Source organism: Taudactylus pleione, unplaced genomic scaffold, assembly GCF_031769625.1.
Source record: "Taudactylus pleione unplaced genomic scaffold, aTauple2 ptg000026l, whole genome shotgun sequence".
Classification (NCBI taxonomy): Eukaryota; Metazoa; Chordata; class Amphibia; order Anura; family Myobatrachidae; genus Taudactylus; species Taudactylus pleione.
This window is the reverse complement of record NW_028284428.1, coordinates 2,233,609-2,255,545: the sequence shown is the minus strand read 5'-3', so window position 1 is coordinate 2,255,545 and position 21,937 is coordinate 2,233,609. Positions and strand designations below refer to the sequence as shown.

General features: G+C 42.7%; 1 protein-coding gene across 4 annotated transcripts in view; it reads right to left on the bottom strand.

Annotated features, from left to right (window-relative positions):
• The window catches only part of PIR (pirin), a 91,232-nt gene extending 69,980 nt beyond the window's left edge, over positions 1-21,252 (bottom strand). The window contains exons 1-3 of one of the 4 annotated variants that reach the window (XM_088451580.1): positions 21,171-21,252; positions 19,575-19,676; positions 181-273 (exon numbers count right to left, since the gene is read on the bottom strand). In XM_088451580.1, coding sequence (XP_088307706.1) covers positions 181-273; positions 19,575-19,667 — 186 coding nt within the window. In that variant the 5' untranslated portion in view covers positions 19,668-19,676; positions 21,171-21,252. Of the gene's footprint in view, positions 1-180; positions 274-15,270; positions 15,390-19,574; positions 19,720-20,564; positions 20,747-21,170 lie in introns of those variants that run through there. The other 3 variants (XM_088451578.1, XM_088451579.1, XM_088451581.1) reach the window with 3 other exon arrangements.
• Between the last annotated feature and the right edge of the window lie 685 nt (positions 21,253-21,937).

Here is a 21,937-nt window from a genome sequence, read left to right as displayed (position 1 = left end):
TTGGTGATTAAATAGGAAAATACTATTTTTTTAATCCTCATAATAATCTGCTATGGCATAAATTGTTATTCAATGAAGTCCGTAAATTCAGTGTAAAAAACAAACAAACAAACCAGAAATATGCATAAATGAAAAAAAAACCAAAAAAAAAAACCACATAGTTATCCCTGTATTTGTTACCGTTTCAAATCCTCGATGAGGATGGTCTGGAAAGCCTCCTGGCCGACCACCTTTGAATTCATCCAGCATCAGGAATGGATCCAAATTTCTTAGCTAGAGTCAAAATAAACAAAGAAATTACTCAACAACTTCAAGAAAATAATGTGTTCTAATTTAACACATTACAAGGACTCATGTTTTCAAATAAAATAAATAAATAAAAAACACACACACACACACACGTAAGCTCTGACACCCCATCCAGATATACTGCGAAAACACCATGAAGTCACGCCGGTCTTATCAACCTTGGCACAGGTTCTTTAGATTTCCAGATCTACATCTTATGACAACCATCTCCATGGTACAGCTGACTCATCTTCCAGCTATTTTATTGTCTATTTGAGCTGTAAAAGCCAATCACAAAAGCAAGAAGAAAGGGACCTGGAAATAAGAGGCATCTGCTGCTGGACACAGGTACAGTAACCTTTCATGCTTTATCTGCAGAATATACAGGTTTGTATTTTGTAGCACCTGGCTCAGTATTGTTTGTTGTGAACTGGATAATGCGGGTAAAGCTAGGAGTGAACATTTTGCCACGCTGTATTGGGAATCAGTATGATTTACCGCCGGACCCATGCCCGGCGGCTGCAATCCCGACAGGGCATACCGGCAGAGGAGGAAATCCCAATCTAAGGTAAGTATTGACTAACCTATTGCTACCCCCTAAATCTAACTCTCCTTAGGGGTGCCTAACTCTAACCTACCCCCCAGTGCCTAACCCTAATCCCCCCTCTAAGTGCCTAAACCTAACCCCCCTTCCCCGCCGCCTAAACCTAAGTCCCCCAGCGGGTGCCTAACCTTTAGTCCCCCCCGGGGGTGCCTAACCCTAGCCCTCCCTTCCCCTAGCCTAAACCTAACCTCCTGGGGGATGCCTAACCCTAAGTCCCCCTCGGGAACCCTAAACCTAACCCTCCTCCCCCCGCATCCTTGCGATCGGGATGCCGGGCGCCGGTAAAATGACAGGCGTCTAGATTTAGATGCCTGTCATTTAACCCTCGCTGGGATTAAGCAGTCGGGAAGCCGGCTGTCGGGATTAGGTCCGCCGGCTTCCCGACTGCATACCGTGTATTGTGCCTCTGTCCCAAAGCCACAGCTCCTGGGACTGGAGATGCCATTGTCATGTGGATTGTTCTGAAATGGACATTCCCTTTTGCCATGGACAGAAACCAGTTTAGTGGAGATATGTAACTCCTCACGCAGCAGGGACCTCAGAGCATGTTACTGGATAACAATGTGATTCTACATGAAAAATAATGGGTAAGCATAAAAAAAACATGCTTCACTTGTTGGACAAGTTCCCAGACTTGCATACAACAGTTTGATTATGGAGAAGAATCATGTCATGGCACAGCAACTGGCATAACATCTAGGAGGAAGTTAAATTTATGCTGTGGAAAAATAGAAGCAGCTTGAGGTCATGTAAGGAGGCAAAGCTAGGATTAGGATCCACCCAAAAGAATGATCTTCAGTCAGTATACATTATAAAACACACAAACAAAAAAAATAGCTTTTTCAAACAAAATAGTTCATTTGGGAGACACATACACACACACAGTACAATTATACATAATTTGTATGGGAATGTGCAGGAATACACTTACTGTATAACCCAGGGGTATTCACCTTTCAACTCTCCAGCTGCTGTGGAGCTACACATCCCAATATGCCCTACCACAGCAAGCACTGATACACCCCCAACCACCCTGATACACTCACAACCACGCCTGTGTAGTGAGAGCCCCTATAATGACACAAACGGGGGTTGCCGCGAGGCTCCGCCCCATTTCCGGGAAGCCATGCCCATTCTAGCAAAGCCCCATCCCCTTTTCAGGCGAAGTGTCCCTCTTCAAGGGATGAAAAAGTTCGGAGGTATGGTATAACCCTTTGCTTTCAATCAACAAATTAGTGCTGGAGTACATTACAAAGTTCTCACCACTTCACAGTGACAACACTGACTGAGGCAGTCAATGATTTGCCAGTTGTTAAATATAAAGGCCATTACTTGTTCCTAGTTCTCCTTGACTTTTGCACTGTATTTTATAGTGTCAACCACTTCACTAAACAAGCTGCATTTCCTAGGTCCTTAAGATAACCTCCTAGAGCATTTCTCATCCAACTTTAAGTGGGTCCATCATTTCTATATAGTAAAATCTCTTAGAACATGGACACATACCCCCCAACAGTCCTGCTTTCCGACTCGTGGGTTGCACTGTCTCATGGAGGGGGGTGCATTTGATCACTGCTGCAGCAGAGAAGCGGGTGAATAGAACGGATGGGACGATGCACTTTTTACTGGCAGGCGTGAGAGGTCCTACTTCCATACTCCCATATGTTGTTAGGAGTGTGTATATGTTGCTTTGGGCTTCTACAGTATTTCACCTCTACATGGATAGTAGAACACCCAAATATTTCTACTATCTGTTTGCTCACTTTACTGAATGTTCTTCTGCCACCTCAAATTAATAGCTGGGAGATGGTGATCTCAGGCTACATCCTCTCCCTGCTCCACTGTGTTGTGGGGGCTCAGGGCCTGCATCTCTACTGCTGCCCGCTGTGTCCTCCCACTCGGTCTTCCCGGCTGCCAGTACTCACTGACCTGATGCCGCTCCTGATGGTCCAGTGCTGCCTCTGCTACAATGCCGGCGCTGCCTGGTTCCTGCTCCTCCCGTGGCTAGGCTATGAAAGCACCAGGAGTCCAGAACCTCTCCTTGCCTGCTGCGATCTTGCCCACATGGACTAACAGGTTTCACCCCCTCCCTCCCCACATCGGCTCCCACTATGATAACTTGGATTACAGTATATGATTTTTATACTGCTGTCCTCATTTTTACTTTTGCCTTCACCACTGCTTCAATACTGCCTTTAACTTCACTGTGTTCTGCGATTCTCATATTTTCTTCCTGTAACCCCCACTGTATGCTATAACTCTACTAGTTGTACCCCCTGCCAGCAGCAACCTACGCAGTGCTCCCCAGATGGCTGCCTGGGATGGTTCCTCCATGGGCAGTATGTACTACATGCTGATCTATTCATACAGGGTATATCATATTACACACGTGTCAGTGTTACCAAATATGCCTTGGGCCCTTGTATTTCTCTCTCTCCCACAGTGTAACCTTTGTAGTACGTCCAACATGGCTGCCTCACCTGGTACACTTGTGGATGGGATGAAACATACATGGAGCTCACGGCTATGTTGGGACCCTACTCCTAGCTTAAGGTCACTGCAATCACCCCATTTTGTGTCATCTCTTCTAGACGTGACCTATTCCACCCTGGGTAATCCTACATAGTGCACCCAACATGGTTGCCTCACTTGGTACATTTCGTGGGTGGAATATATAACCCTTGGAGGTTATCACCCAAAATGTCTGCTGCAACCCTGCATTATGCCTATTGGGCTCTCTAGATTTACTCTCCCTATTTCGGTGTGTGCACAAAAACACACACACTATATATTTGTTGTTATATATATTAGCACACGCAAGGGAGGGCTGTGTGATTGTGGGGGATGTGTGGAGGGGGGGCCCCAGAGAGAACAGTGTACCGGGACCCAAGATTTCTGTTGCCACCCTGCACAAACCACAACATTCTGTTCTCCTATCCCTGAAATCTATTTTGAATGCAGTGATTAGGCTAGATTCCTTCATTAATTGCAGGATCCCAAATAAAATACTTTGTACTAACAAAGTAAGTCATTAACAAATTTGATCCCCACATTCTGCCTAAGATCTGTTACTCTCATGCTCACATTACTTACACTACTTCCATCCCAGTTATCAGGCTGCATTAACTCTCTGAAATACCCTCCCTGGTACTACAAGAATTTTCTGTAGTCTGCAAACCTTTAAGCATTCCCTAAGAACTCACCTAGGGGCCTATTCAACATATCTAAAACAACGATGGAGGTAGTTAGGTTTAGAACTCGCATGACTATCTATTTCGAAAAGCTGTCATTTTTGCGATAACCGCTTTTCAGGAAATAGATAATTTTCCCTCTCCACTCTACATTACCGCAGCTGTAATCAGTGCTGCGCATGCGCTGATACATCCGTAAAAGCAGCGCATGCGCAGCACTGCCTGCAGCTGCGGTATTTCTGTGTGTCCCCCCCAAACCCCGCCTTCCTCAACTGACCTGCCCGCTGCAGCCGCCTCCGGCTCCATCTGCTGTTCTGACACGGTGTTCTCCAGGCAGAACACAGTAAGGTTTAGAAAAAAGGAAATAAAAAACTTTTTTTTCCTAAACTTTACTGTGTTCTGCCTGGAGAACACATGTCAGAGCAGCCACTGGAGCCAGAGGAGAGACCAGTGAGCGCCGGAGGACACCGGTAAGTGTCACCTACTATACACCACCTCACAGTGGCGTATAGTAACTCCATCAAATTCCGAAAATACATAATTTTCAGAATTTGATGAATAGCTGTATGGGGAGTGTGGAAATTAACGCAGTGATATCTCCTGTGTTAAGTATCTTCAAGAATACTAAAATAACGGTAATTAAGGAAAATGTCCTTAAAAACGTTATTTTAGTGTTGATGAATAGGCCATACTTGCCGACAATCAGTTCCCTCCTTCCGGGAGCTTGTAATATTCCCCACTGATCAACTTAAATCCCTGGGTTTTAATGCTAAGCAAGTTTATGGTCAGTCTAACTTCCTCCTCCTAAATATCAACCTTGAGAAAACAATCTCTTTGCTTAGCAGTTAGCTTTGGATGTCTAGCTTCGGACAGGAGCAATCGGGAGAGGGGCCGATTCTCAGGGTCTGCTGTGTACAAAGAAGAAAAAATTAGAGTGGAATTGGGCAGCTAAGTATAGAACATGTGGTTCTCATGAGGAGCTGTGGTTCTCAAATTCGGTCCTCAGTACCTCAAACAGTTCATGTTTTCCAGGTCACCTAGCAGGTGCACAGGAGTATTCATTACTCACTGACACATTTCAAAAGATCCACAGGTGGAATTAATTATTTCACTTCCGTGATGAGACCTGGAAAACATGACTTGTTTGGTGTTCTGAGTACCCAGATTTAGAACCTATGCACTTAGGCATTTCATTTTAAGGATAGGTTTCCAAGCTGGTTGACACACCATGTTAGACAATACTGTAGCTTACCAATTTTCTTCCCCTGTCTAAAGAATTAATTTTTTGCATAGTATACTGTCGAAGTCAAATAAATGGTTATGATAGCACACAATTATTATCTGACGATCTGGAGGTCGATCGTCTGACGATGCGTTTCCACGACGTTACTTTGCGTCGTACAATCTGATGCGCTAAACTGCGTATGCACAACACACACACACACACACTGATGCACATAACGCACACACATATAAATGTATATATACGGATGCACATATGCGCACGTATAATACTCACACATGGACGCTCATTTGTATATAGTTGTTATTTCAACACACAGACGCACATATGCGGACACATTCACAATAGTTACTAACCAGTGTTATTAAAGGTATTATTGACTAATAATTATGATGTAATATGTACTTAAATGAGATCTAAAGTTTAGAACATAGTGGACATGTCATGTTTGGTATCATACTAAATCCCTGTTTATTTGCAGACTCCCGTTCCTATCGGCAAAGGAGTCGCATCTTGCGTCCACTAGTTATGGATGATAGGGATTTATTGCATAGAATGTTATTATCAGTATGCAGTGTTGTAGCTAGTATTAACCAGTTGTTCGGCGGGAAACTACACAAAGAGACCGCTGGAGAACTGAGAAATGCCCCTGATGACACCGTATGAATCAACCAATGACCAGATAATCCAGAGGCAAGAACCAATGGAAACCTGTAAACTAGTTCCTTTGTTAACGTAGAACTCTGTAAGGTATATAAACTGCGTCCCGATCCCAGTGTCCAGACATTCTCATTGATGATCACAGACTTCTGGATTGATGACTGTATACTGGGACCAGTGCGCATGCGTATGTATCGGCTTGTACTATTATTGATTGCTCAGTTGTTAAATCTTTCACCGTGTTACTTTTTCATTACATAAATAACTTTTTGTTCTTTGGAACCACACGATTGGACTGGAAAGCAATTCTTTCTTAAGTGACTTGCAGCGCTAAATAGCGACTAGCGACTATTAGGAATCAATAGATGGGGGCTCGGCCTTGAGGTCACACTACCCGACATTACTCAAAGCGATCGGATTTTGATTCCTCAACAAAGGGTGGATGCATCATATACGGGCAAGAACGCAATGTGTTTTGTGCCTGTTTTGTACTCAGTGTTGTGAAATCGAATATCCGTTTTTGGGTGATCTAAGGAGCGCTGATTAGAATCCAGGGACAAGAGAGAAAAGTCAGTTTATTTTATTGTCACTTTGTGCTGCAATAGGCGATTCGCAAATAGAGTATGCGTCTTCCCTGTATTGATGCCACATGTTTAAACAATCGTTGTAATAGATAGTCTTGTATCACTTGTTAAAATCCTCTGAATTAGTGTTGCCACTAGGGAAAGCATTTTTCTGGCCAGAAAACAAAGATATATGAATGTGAACGTATGCTTGTAATGTGAAAAAGAGAAAAAGAAGGCTTTTTCTTCACTGTCAAAGTAGAGACAGGAGAGACCCGGTAGGTGTCCAACGAGGCACAACTAGTACAGAGTAGGTATACACAGCAGGAATACTGAGCGAGTAAATGAAGGCACTTTTCTCGAACCGAACCCCCAATAGTAATTGCAAAGTCCATTGATAAGTTGTAGTGTCTCTGGGCAATGTGATTGGACCGCATGGTAGTGTAAACCGTGATTGTGACTTGGGGATCGTGGGAGGAAATCCCTGGAATGAGTAAGTGTTATTGGAATGCTTAAATTCTACCAGTGTAGAGTAACTCAAAGTAGGAAGCTTGGTAAATTGAAGTTGTACGGAAAGCAGAACAATTGCATATTTTCTGTTCACTCGTTGTGCACGCTAACGGAAAAACGCCTAGCAGTCGGCGGCGCATAATGGGTTGAAGTGAGTGGACGCATCTTATTTAATTCGTCCAACGCCGAAATCCCTAGTGAAAGAAGCGAAAGCATTGTCTCAGATGGGTGCTAAGCAATCGCTAGGGATGGTCAAGGGAGACCTGCTTATGAATGGGCCGATCGGATCGGCAAGGTATACAATGAATGAGAAGTATGGCGCATATGCAACTGTGTACTGTGACATATAGGTCAAAATGACCAAAGGAAACCCATTCCTAAAGTTGGCAGTTTCGATTTGGAGGTACTGAATACTGTTAGATATAACATAAGTTTAGTCAAATCTCTAAAGAAAAGAGTAAAGTATAATGATTGTTTAAAGCTGTGGCTGCAAGAGGGGCACGTGGCACGGTGGTGTATGTGCGTCGCAAAGCAGCGTACTCACACCGCTAGGCAGCGTGCACACGCCGCAAAACAGTGTGTTCACGACGCAAAATAGCGCACACACGAGGTATAGCAGCACGCGGTTAAACGTACTCAAGCCGCAAAGTAAGACACCGCCCAGTAGCATACCCGCACTGCAAGGTAGCGTCACAGTGCATAAAGGAGACAGCGCAAGCGCACCTCGGTCGCCATATGCGACCGCAGGTGAAAGTACAGCCGATACCAAAAATAATAAAAAATCATAATAAGTAACTTATACACTGTTTTAAGTCCCCTCAAGGAAAATGTTTTTGTAGATGTTCCACAGGGTGAGAAGTTAAGGGCAGCGAACATTCAGGCTCTACAGGAAGAACTTACACGGACACAAATTTACCATACACGTAAATCACAAAGGTGTTATAACTGCAACAAGGAGGGACACATAAGAAGGAACTGTAAATCGAGAAATCAGAGACTACTTAAGAAAGAAACACATAGATACACTCAGAGAGGGCACACACACGATTCTCACATAGTTACGGCCAACGCTCTGCTGGAGGATGATAGTCAGTACTAGGGGTCAATTACTCATTTTACTGTCATTTATTTATGTTCTGCATTCTTCTCTGTTCCTCTTCACCCTGACTGTCATTTTCCTACAGAGGGGTACAATATACATGGACACGGTTGCCCCAGTAGTTTTTCTCAGGCTTTACATGACTGCTTGCAATCTTTTCAACCAAACAATGGGTCTGTCCTCATTCAATATGTAGATGATTTGTTGTTGTGCTCTGATTCCTTTATGTCATGTTTAAATTATACTAAACTGTTGTTGCTTCATCTCTCACAAACAGGGCACAAGGTTGCAAAGGACAAATTACAGCCATGCCAGATTATGGTTAAATACTTGGGACACTGTAACCCAGGGCTACTACATTTTACAACTGACAGAATACAGGCCATACAGACCATGACACTGCCGCGAAACCAGCAGCAAATCCATACCTTCTTAGGCACGTGTGGATACTGCAGGACGTCGATCCCAGGTTTTTCTATTTTGGCTTTACCATTGCAGGAATTAGTTTCATCCTCAAAACCAGACCGTGTCATACACACTGAGGACACAGAGCAGGCTTACCTTAACCCTAAGGATAGTCTGACAAGAGCCCTGGGAATACCAGATAATGATAAACCCTTTGAGTTATTTTGTACGGAAGCTGATGGCTGCGCAGCAGGTGTCCTCACACAAAAACATGGTGACGCTAGCAGACCTGTAGCATACTACAGTGCACAACTGGACACTGTAGCAAGATCACTCCCAACGTGTTTAAGAACTGTAGCTGCAACTGCTCTTCTGGTAAATAAGAGCGAGGATGTAGTAATAGGGCATGATACAACTGTCTATACACCACATGCAGTATCTGCTTTGTTGAATTCTGCCCAAACCAGAAGACATGTCTCTTCAGCAAGGTTCATGAAATGGGAACTAGCTCTGATGGCACCTGCAAATATCAGATTAAACGGTGCAATACATTAAATCCAGCAACGTACTTACCATATGTGCCTCGAGATGCACAAAGGGTGGAGGAAGGTAAGTCTCTGGTTGAAGGTGAGTTTTGCAGATATACTGACACACATAATTGTATGGAGTATTTGAATCAGACTTTTACTGCAAGACCAGACATACAAGACACACCATTAGAAAATGTAGATTTGAAGTTTACACGGATGGGAGTTGTCACAGGTAGATGGACACAGGAGAATTATGCACAGGTTATGCTGTTGTAAATGACGAGGATGTTGTAGAAGCTAAACCACTTGGTCCACCTCACTCAGCACAGATGGCTGAACTGGTGGCATTAAGGAGAGCGTGTGAGCTGGCAGAAGGTAAATCCGCTAATATCTACACTGACTCCAGGTACGCCTTCGGGGTAGTACACGATTTTGGGGCTCTTTGGCATCTTAGAAATTTTATGACAGCAGCAGGCATACCAGTCGCCCACTCATATCACATAAAAGGACTACTGACAGCGATCCAGATACCAAAGATAGTAGCTGTCATCAAATGTAAAGCCCACACATGCGAAGAAGACCTGGTGTCAATGGGCAATAACAGCAGATGAGGCTGCCAAATGGGCAGCAGGGTTACGCATAAACTTAACAACTGATAAAGTAATAGTCTTCCAGACAATAGACAAGCAGAAATTAATCAAAGATGCAAAATTTGTGTTCCCTACAGGAAAAGGCAGTCTGGAGATCGAAGGGATGTGTTCAGGAGTCCTCCGGTCTCGGGAGCAACAGGCCTACCTTGTCCATCTCTCCAAAGGCATACTACCCAAGCCTGGTTGAGGCAGCGCATGGTCTGACTCACCTAGGAAAAGAAGGTATGTGGAAGTTGGTCAGAGCAAATTGGTGTGCACCAGGCTTTTCTTCTCAAGCTGGAAAGATAGCAATGTCTGGTCTGACTTGGTTGAGGAAAAATGTCGGGAAGACAATTCCTACCAAACCATCCCACATCCCTCCGACAGATGGTCCTTTTCAGGTAATACAAATTGATTTCATTCAATTACCACCTTGCAGGAATCTCAAGTATGTATTAGTTTGTACTGATGTATTGTCTAACTGGGTAGAGGCATATCTAGCTGCCACTAATACTGCTGTTTTTACTGCTAAAAAGATTGTTCAGGAATTTGTATGCAGATACGGTATCCCCAGAATCATATAAAGTGATAGGGGTACTCATTTCACTGGTGATGTTTTTCAGAACATGTGTAAGCTTATGTGTATTAATAGTAGACTTCACACCCCCTACCAACCGCAAGCCAGTGCAAAGGTGGAGAGAGTGAACGGTACTATTAAAAATAAACTGAGTAAGATCATGGCTCAAACTGGATTAGGATGGCCAGAAACCCTACTGCTAGTCCTCCATAGCATCAGAACCACTCCTAGATCTCCTCTTAATCTGTCCCCCTTTGAGGTACTGTGTTATAATGAGGTTACTGTGAAATATCTTATAAAAATGAATAAACAGCTGAAACAACAGCAACAGAAACTGAAAATGTTGTCACCTGATATGCCAGAAACAAACTGTCATGACAGTTGAACCTGGAGAATATATTATGATCCGAAATTTCTTACGCTCAGGTTGTTTGACAGACCGGTGGGAAGGTCCGTATGAGGTGTTGATGACAAGTACCACGTCGTTGAAGGTAGCGGAAAGATACCTGGGTCAATTCCACTCACTGCAGAAAAGTCAACCACCCGGAGGAGATACAAGGCGGAGTCGAGACAGATAACGTGGACCTGTCGATTTCGAGCCTGCTCCGGGAGAGCTAGAGACTGCAGTGAAACAGCTGAGCTAGAGGCGTGTGCAGACCACTATTCCAGCAATGGAGTGGTGGGCTGGGTTTGCGTTTGTGCTTCCTTCCAGGGTTCTCCTCATCCTTATTTGTTTCGGGATTTCCTGTTTCTGTGACGGAGGACAGATGACGGAGAGGGAGGCCGATAGTGATGTAGAAGAAGTGGGGTCGGGAGAGAGAGCGATAAAACAATCAGGACGGTATATGGTCAAATTCAGTACAGGAATTGTTAAAGAGATTTGTTAGCCATGTAACTCGGAGACAGTGTGATGGGTTATTGTCTGATGAATATTGTACTTGTGAGTACTGTGGGTCCTTAATTGATGAGAAATGCATCCAACGATGCCAGTCCAAGAGTCATCTGTATGTGGGCGGGCATCCTTTAGAGGATTACCATTCCTTAGTGGGTAAAGTCTTAAACCAGACTAAATGTAGGGTGTGCTCAAAAGTACCTCAATGACATAGTAACTCGGGATTAGTGCAATACCCATTAAAGTTAGCAGAGGTACTTGAATTACATGGGGGAAGAACGGTGGACAAGAAATTTAACATATCTAGACCCCCTAGTCTTAAGCTCCACCAGTACCATGTAGATAGATCCCTGGTATGCTTAAATGTCACAAATTTCGGAAAACCAGGAAATTGGGAGGTGACCGGGAACAATCAGACAATGACTTTTTCACACCGAGCAGATAATGAGCCTATCGATTCTGAACTTGTACGCAGTATTTTATCAAGTGGGAGATACTTCTGGTATCGGTACACGCGTAGTTACAACAAATTAGTGGTTGGCAAAGTAGCATTAGGATACTGTGCAAATGTTATACAGCCAGAAACGTGTACCAGTCAGATGAGAGAAATAGGAGCAGGATCCTTTGTCAAAATAATGTGTTCTATGATAATGATGCATTCTATTCCTTACATTCTCCCAGATGATGTGTATTTTATATGTGGAAGGAAAGCATACAAGTGGCTCTCTCCGAGTTCTGAAGGTTTATGTTATCTTGGAAGGGTGGTACCAGAAATTATGACCCTTACAAATGATGAAATGATTTTTATCCATAAAACCGCACCACCTCCATACATACACACATAGTATGAACATTGTGACAAAAGAAATATGATCTCTGGTGAAGAACATATAGCCACACAGTTGATTAGTGAAACATCTGGCTTCCAAATTTTGGTAGCATTAGATCCCACCAGGATCACTCGGGGAAATTTACATTTTAGATATATCCAAGACCTGGCTAAATTAATAGACAACATCACCGAGATGTATGATGACACTCTCAAGTATACTGGTAAGGAGCTACAGGCTTACAAACAGGAATTGGTACAACATAGGGTACTGTTAAACTACCTGACAGCTGTTACTGGTGGATATTGTGTGACTTTGGCCACCCAATTTGGTGTCAAGTGTTGCTCGTACATCACCAATAATACTAATGACCCCAAAGAGGTGATAGACCGGAAAATGGATGAAATCCTACAACTGAAGTGGGAGTTTCGGAAGAACCATAATGCTTCGCTGTATGAGGCAGAGGTAAAGGTAGAGAAATGGTTCTCTTGGTTAAACCCTGTAAAATGGTTCGCCGGTCTGGGAGAGTGAGTACAGGTGATGGTTGTTATTGTAGGTAAGCTTCTTATACTTGTTGTCATCTTAGTAATTGGTTTATGTGAGTGAAAAGAGGAGAAGAAAGAAAACCCTCTTTTTGGGGGCACTCTATTAATAATTATGTATGTCAGAAATTCATAATATAATAAATAACTTTTAATAAGTATGCATTAAAAAAGTATTTGCAGGTTCGGACCTGCTAACCAACAAACAATCCTTCTGCTAAAAGAGCAGTAGAGACATATTAGCAAACAAAATTTTGCTGCAATGGGGCGGGGCCTAATGACGTGACAGCTGGGCCTCGTCCCCCAAAGTACAAGCTGTATCTCCTCTCCAGGCTTCTCCCGGAAAGAAGAAGAAAAAAGTAGACAAGTATCATCTTAACTGACAGCAGCCAAGACAGCACTAGGCCAGATTTTTATACTAAACCAGAAAATAAATATGCTCTCGGTTTTACCCACATGAGCAAAAACTGTTTAAATACCAGAGGAGTGAGGGCATTTTCTCATCATCAGTTCAAGGACAATATTCAGGATTAGATATCCATCAGTATCAGTTTTTGAGGAAATCAGGAGTCCCCAGTGACAATTCCCAAAGGTATTTGATTTTTCTAGTAAAGAGTTATCATAAACCTCAGTATTAAACACGAATTCAATTTTGTACCTACTACAATACTTAATTTCTAAGATTGAATAATAGACATCTATCTTTTTACCAGTAATGGTGAAGACTTAACGCTTTTAAAAAATCAGAAGTTGCAGTTTGGCTCACAGCCTACAGAACTTGTGCATGCATGCATTGTGGTTGTATGACATATGAGCAGATAGTGGGTGAGGGTGTGTTATTGTATGGTCTACCTTAAGTACATAAAATAAAACAGAGATTAGAAGTAGACAAATGTGATTTGGCAAAGAGAGCCTTATGGAAAATGTCAGCAAATATTTATACTGAGTATTCAAGCCTTTTGTGCTATGTTCACCATCATATACTGTATACAATGGATGTCCTACAGATCTGGAAGGAATTCAGGTTCCTGACACTATGAGCTGAGTTGGATGATGAAGCTATGTGTACAGCAGTTTATCATATAAAAGGGGAATGGAAGCTATGGAATATTTTATTGGCAATCAATGTACGGAGCATAATAAAATTTATCTTTTCCTCGTACTCTCCATTCTGTGCCATAGCCATTTTTGATTTGCTGGAAAGATCTACCACTGGTTTGGGGGCACTGCGATGGGAAGTTCTTGTCCTGGACTGGTGGAAGGAATTGTTTTTACAGATAAAGATTTTGACGTGGTGAAGATTCATAAAAGGGGTGTTTTATGGTGTGTGAGGACACTGCAACTAACTTCATGTTGCTTGTGTATAGTCTATATGATCTGGGGTTATGGTCCATACAGGAAATCCAGAAGAGTATCTCATTGCTGGAGTTTCTTAGGACTAAAATTAGTAATGGCACATTGTTGGTTATGGCGGTTTGAAATTAAACTATAATAAACAGTGTTTTGAGGTGGAATAGTCACATTCACTTCATGTAGGAATTCCCAACAACATTTTTATTTATTTTTTTATATAGTGCCTAGATAGTCCGCAAATACATCAATCTCTGTCCCACTGGAGATTGCAATCTTTATTCCCAAACACATGAACAAACACTTGGGTCCATTGTTGACAGAAGTCGATAGACCAAGGAGTATGTTGACACATGAAAGAGCATGCCAGAGCACCCTAAGGAAACCCATGCAAACACAAGAACACTGCACCACTGTGCTGAGACACAATTGAAGTTATAGGGGCTTATGTAATAGGTTGCGGGCTACAGCCGATGCGAGAACTCCTGCGAGTCTTCCCGTATTTTAAAGTGGTAAACATTTTAAAGGCAAAACCAGCTTTGAGCGCTGTGTCTTCCCTCCGCTGCCTTTCACCATATAAACAGACATCCCCTGGGCAGGGGCATATTTATGATGGATGTAAGGTGTGCAGGGGGGCCGACACACCGCACACCCTGCACCCAATTACTTACCTCTCTGTCGGCCCGGCGCTGGCTGCAGAAAATCACTGACATAATGGGCACCACGGCCATTTCTCCAGGTGATTTGCACACGAGCAGTAGAGATGTCCCGGGAACGCGGTGCAGGCACCATTTTCCCGGAGACCTGCACAGTAGACTCTGGAACAATGCCAGAGTCTACTGCACCGCCAGAGAGGAGGGGGCCCGATCAGAGCCTGCACACAAAGTATACCCATGAAAACCCACGCAAGAACAGGGAGAATATACAAACTCCACACAGTTAGGGACGTAGATGGAATCCAACCGACGACTTCAGCGCTGTGAAGCAGCAATGCTAACCATTACACCATCTGTGCTGCCCAGATTTGCTATATGTGGTGAGCATGTTTTATTAAGGATGGATTGTCTAAGAGTGTGATTTAAAATTAAATCTAAATTACATATGCATTTTGTTAAAATAAATGGTTTCTTTGGAAACAATTTCACATTTTTACAATTCGCCTCTTGCGAGTGGATCATACATGTTAAATGTATTTATGCATTGTACACCAACACTGCCCACATTTAGAACACTTTCTTGTTCTTATCCTTTTGTCAGCTACAAACGGGCACTCAAAACACACCTTGTCATTAAAGTATACCATCCCGCCTCCTAATCTCCACTCCCTTGTCTGCTCTTTTTCCAAATTCCTCCTCCTCACCAGCAGGTTCCTTTTCCCCTCTTGTTATCCTCTCACCACTATCAATGGCAACTGTCAGGGCCGGTTCTAGATGAAGTGGAACGCAGTGCAGAAATTTCCTTTGGCGCCTCCTCCACTCCCTTAGTAAAAATGAACATAACATCATACTCTGCTTGCAAACACCTCCAGGAACCTAAACTGCAAAAAGGTACAAATCCACAGCAACCGCAAAGGCAAAAACACATGTTTTCTTCAATTTGTCTCATGCATAAAAAATATTAATGAGACATTTTTAAAAGAGTGCATGTTATTTGCATATGTGACTAGGACGTCTATGCAGGTGTTAATGCGATCCTTACCCCCATGGTATAGAATGGAAAAAGTGTTCTAGATCTTTTATTTTTGTTTGCAGGGTATAGTACCATCCTCATACTTAGATGAAAGAAAATAATCAACTTTATTATTTGTTAGGATAACATACTGCTCCATGCAACAGACTTTAAAAGGGTGAATCCACGCGTTCCATACTATATCATCTGACAATGTTCTATAGTTATAATGAGAGCTCTCTATACAAGAACAGTAAATAAGTTCAGTCATGTACAGTGGTGCTTGAAAGTTTGTGAATCCTTCCGAATGTTCTAGATTTCTGCTGAATTTGGCCTAAAACTACCTCTATCAGACACCTTGCTCTTGGCGTGATCTTTGTTGGTCGAACACTCCTGGCAGAGCCGGCCCTAGGCAATATTCTGGCTGGTGGCCCCTAGAGCATATATATTTCCTTAAAGCCGGTCTTATAATATATCTATAGATAGATATATCTATAGATATATCATTTTTTAAGACCGGTCTTAAGGAAAATATATATATATATGTATATATACACAGTATGTCTTGGAAGAGGCACTCCTCAACATGTGCAAATAATGCTTTAAATACCTAAAGCCGGTGCGTTCCGATCTGCTGTACATGAGGTGCAGAGACTCATAACATATACATAATGGCGGCACTCAGGCATTAAAACAGGCTCGCAAGGTGAGTTACCAACATTTCAATGCTGTATTTGGTCGTGCATTTCGTCTTGCACCCTGACAAAAATGCACGACCAAATACAGCATTGAAACGTTGGTAACTCACCTTGCGAGCCTGCATTCCTAAGTGCCGCCAGTATGGAGAGATATAGATATATATATATACACACACACACACCTATACATATCATGTAACAATCATAGATTTCTACACACATACATTATAATCCAAAACCCACATATTTGCTGTAAAAAAAAAAAAAAAACAGGCACATGTTGTATGGACTACTGCAAGATAAGTTGTCGGCCCTTTACCAAACCCCTTCCCTACCATACTGTACACACACATCCCACACCCACACACCACTTACCTGGTTCTGGAGATTATGGGGGTAGTCATGACCATAGAAAGGAGGGGTATAAAGGTTTGAAGAAGACTGGTCACACAAGATGCCGGGCACTGGGAGGAGAGGAGTGGGAGGCAGGCAGGAGAGGAGGTGCCAGTCTGTAATGGAACTCCTTGGTGGCTGGTCTCAGGGGAGGAGCCAGTCACTGAAGCATAGTACTGGCTATAGGGGCTGGCAGGCCCGCAGACAGCCAGGCCCAGGTGACAGGGGGCGTGGCCAAATCTCGGGTGGCGTGGCTACACCCCCTTAGAAGAAAAAAACCACACAAACACTTTTGCAGCGCAGCGAAGCTTCGACCGCGGCTGCAGCGCATGGAGGGAGATGCAGAGCCGTGGAATGCCCTAGGCATTTGCTTAGAATGCCTTATGCCTAGGGCCGGCTCTGACTCCTGGGGAGGGTAATAATGGTCTCCTCCATTTATACACAATCTGTCTGTTTATTGGTGGAGTCAAAACTCTTTAGAGATGGTTTTGTAACCTTTTCCAGCCTGATGAGCCTCAACAACTCTTCTTCTAAGGTCCTCAGAAATCTCCTTTGTTCGTGGCATGATACACTTCCACAAACATGTGTTGTGAACATCAGACTTTGATAGATCCCTGGTCTTTTAAAAAGACAGGTTGTCCACTCACACCTGATTGTCATCCCATAGATTGAAAATACCTGACTCTAATTTCACCTTCAAAATATCTGCTAAGCCTAAAGGTTCACTTACTTTTAGCACTCACATATTAAATGGGATATTGGATCATTTTTCCTCAATAAAAAAAATGAGCATGTCTAATTTTTTTCTCTCATTTGTTTGATTGGTTCTCTATCTACTTTTAGGACTGTGAAAAAAAAAAAAGTGTGAAAATCTGAGCTAGTTTTAGGCCAAATTTCAGCAAAAATATAGAAAATTCTGAAGGGTCAACAAACTTTCAAGCACTACTGTAACTCACTTCCCACCATTACTGTGGTGGCAGCGCGATCACGCTAATGACCAAGTTCCAGACTTGGGCACCGGTTCCGAATCTCCTTGTGGCAATGTCACACTTCAGACAGGGCCCAACCTCCCTGCGACGTCCTGCGTGAGCAAAGCCGAAGTGCCTGAAGATAGCATTTGTTCCCGCAGGCAGACTCTAAAATCTTTCAGTTTTCAGAGTTTACTAAATACTGGGCGTCCCCTAATAATGAATGTGGGTCCCATCGAAGATTAACCCTACTGTGTATGTGTGCGCGTGTACATGCAGTAGGGAATATAGATTGTAAGCTTAACAGGGCCAGGGACTGATGTGAATGGCCAGCTATTCTCTGTAAAGTGCTGTGGAATATGTGTGCGCTATATAAATAACTGGTAATAAATAAATGTACCCATTACATAAAACATGCGGAAACTAGCATTTCATCATATGTAACGGATCCATTAAGAATGATGAATAGACCCCTAAACATCTCAGTGTTAATATAACAATTTGCTAATAAAAGTTTGTGACTTTGGACATGACCTCACACAGGCTTACTTAGGGGGCGATTCAATTCAGCGCGATGCTGAATAGTTCCGGGAACTACTCATTTGACCAAGCTGTTAAGTCCGGCTAGAACAACTTAAGTTGGAGAATGCTGGTGGGTGTTTAGTCGCGGTAACCAGCATTCTCCGACTAAAGTGCCAGGCCGTGAGGCTGTTAGCGCCGCGCTAAGCTGGAAAACAGCATAGTGGCCGGATTAAACAGCGCAGTCAATTGAATAGCTCCAGGGATTCCTTCCCAAGGCTATTCAGCATCGCGCTGAATTGAATCGCCCCCTTAGTTTGACACTGAAGAAAAAGTAATGCAAAAAAAGTAGTACAAATAATAATACTATATACCTGTCAGGTGATGTCATACAGCCTGAGACTCTGAGAACAGGGATTGCGCAGCAGCTGCCCGGTAGTGTATGATTACTCAGCCTCTAATTCTCACAACATTCCCAGCTCAGTCATTTTGACAATACAGCATAGAGTCGATTTGCTTCCATGTATAAATATGTGCAGAATAAATATGAAGCAGGTGTGCTGCAGGGCTCTATTATAATTAGGGAAATCAGAGTCATCAGCTTCCTTCCTGTCTGCAGCACTGATGCAAAACTTCACTATATAAGCGCTGGGCGAGGAGATGGCGGCAGTTAGGCGATAGTACATTGGTAGGCTGCGGGCATTGCTGTCGGAGCTCTTGCTGGACGGGCCTGCACTGTGTTACTGAGAGCTCAGAGGTCCATGAGACTTCCTGGCTGTTACAGGGGGGCCGCAGCCTGGCAGCTGTCTGATCTCTAACAAATGCCAATCTGCCCCTACGAACTGTGTATGATCACCGTTACATTAAGCTCATGCCCAACTGCCTACCCATCCCTGTGACTTGCCCCTTGTCCTGCAAACATTGTTGTTGTTTTTTTAACTGTGTGTTGTTCCTCAGATATGTAAATTTACATTGTTTTATACTTACACAGTTGCTATGTATGTTCCTTGCGGACACTTTGGAATGCCTTAAGGATAAAATATAATAAAAAGGTCCTGCTTGGTTCCCTGGTGAAAGTATAATTCTGTGAATTATTTAATTTGTGGGTTATACGAACAATTAAATTGTTTTTAAAATATATACACTAGAGTGTTTTCAGTCTTCTCTTTGCATGAATACAGCATCTATTGATGGTGCTGCTACAAGTACTGTACACATATATCTAATTTAGGCACTGTGCATGTTACCACATGATCAATGTTAGGCACTGTGCATGTTACCACATGATCAATGTTTTTTACAAATCTGCTGGGAAAGAATTTGTTGGCAAAAGCTCATACAGTAAATTCACCCTCCACCATTTCAATAACACTTTCACATAAAAAATTAAAAGATAAAAAAAAAAAAAAAAAATGTACCTCAGATCGGCCAATGCTCCTTCGGACACGGGCACCAACTCCCTCCGACTGCTCAATGCTGAGGACAGTTTTCACAACCTTTCTGCAGCCCATCCTTACAACCTGGGAAAGCATAAACACGTTATCCTGTCCTGGATTCTTGGGTCTGTAACATGCACCAAAATGGTCAAACTGAGATTTCAATGTACTGCCTCCCAAATCTGCACACACTAACAACAGGCAAACTGTTCGCACAAACAAGAGTTTAGTTCAGGATATGCCAAACTCCCTGGTTTTGTTTTGTTAAACAAAATGGAAAAAAATACAGATTATGTTAACAGGAAGAATGAACTGAATGTGCCAGAGGTTTAGTTTCCAGCCATATTTAAAGGGGAACTACATATGAAAAGCATTAAGTGGCCATAAATGCTGTACTAAATGCAAATACTGCTATCGCTGTCTCTATAACCACCTTACATTCAGCAATGGGTGTTTAGGGTTTTCTGCCAAAAACAAAACGGATACCTACAGCTTTGTAATCTGAGTGAGTTCTATGCAAAACAATGGTAGCAGAAAACTCTGGGTACGGAATAATTTGCTGGTGTTCATAAGGCTGAAGCCATACAGAAAGGTATGCATGTAGACGGAGCACATCTGCATTTTTATTATGTTGACATGCAAGATGTCGGCTTTGACATAGTCAACATGTTCACTATGTCGACATCAATTTTCAACATTGACCATAAGATTTGTATTGTTGACTTTAGGACTATAGTACTTACACATGGCAGACATCAACATGTACAATGTCGACATTTTAACTATATATCGCCATGGTAAAATTCGGTATTCTGATGTTGATATAATGACTGCCTTTGTAGTCTTTGTCGACATACTGACTGCATAACAAAAACTCCATAATGTAAAACAAATGTATTTACTAAATATACAATAATTGCTATGATATAAATACTGACTAGAAGTAACTAGTAGTGACAGGGATCTGCTTACCTGCTGTGGTGTCTTATAGGAAAGCTTGCGTCCCAGTGACCATGCAGAGGGAGCCACAGCTTCCTATAAAGGCTGAGGGAACGTGCTCACCATGATTCAGCAGAAATAGATTGTGTACTGTAGTGAGCTAAGCTGCTCGTCACCTTCTATTAGCAGTGTTCTGATGGATCTAGGCATTCCCTGTTGTGCACATTGTAATTAATACAAACAATTCAACAGGTGCCAAGATGGGTGTGTAGCTACAAGGAGGAGTGTGGGAAGCAACAATGTCATTGCAGTTATGTAACAATTACGTTTTACTGATTGTACAAAGTTACTACAGGTCTACAGCACATGAAGAAGCGATGCTGTGATACAGATCATATCAGGACAACACACAGAGTGCTGCCCATCACTAACATTGTGCTGCTGTAATGTACAGAGAACCTCTCACAGCCACATTGGGTTGCTTTATTGTACCCAGTGCCCCTGTACACACTGATCCCATGTTACAGCTGGGTTAGTCGCATGCTGCCTGAACCTAAATATATTGCTGTATAAAAATGTATACAGTACATGTAATGTTAGAGAGGACAGTGTGCTCCTTTCCTGCTGCCATTTACTCACTTCTCAAAATGACACCAAGCAACGTCAACATATAGGCAGAAAAACAGGGACATGACAACCAGCTTCACTGACACGCCCTACTGCTTCTGATTGATAGGGAAATGGACCAATGAGAGAGATACTCTAGTTATTATGGTAATCCCGTCGCTGAGTAGCCAGTAAAGGAGCATGATAATAGCAGCACGTAAGTTCCTGCAGTAGTTTCATTGCATGGCTGCTGGGAGTGTGGAGCTCTGACAAGCTATATTGTTTTAGTGTAACATGTAATCTATCAACATTGACAAACCAACAAATTATTAAACATCATAAAGTATATATATCTCTTACTGAAAACAGTATGGACATGTGAAGAATGACTGTGAGAAAACTTAAAAACTATTTTCACTGTGTAATTGAAGTGACCTATTTATGTGCTGCACAGAATGTTGGTTAAAATTATGGGGTATATTTATTTATTAAGTGGCTTGCTACAAAGCTAGTGTTTTTTATCTAGGGTGGGATGTAACCAGAGCTGGCCATGTCCAAATTTTTTGGTAAGCGAGTATATTTTTTGGCGCCCCCAGGCTTATTGTTGCGCGTGCCCAAACAAATTAAGGGGCCATGGCCGTGGTCTCATGGAAAAAGCCATAACCATGACACACACCCCTTTCTCGTTACTCTGGGAACAGTCCTTTCCACTCCATATGCACCTTAATGCAGTCCCTCCAGTACCCCCAGTATGCAATGCCCCCCAGTAGTGGTCTCTCTTATGCAGGCCCCCAGTAGTT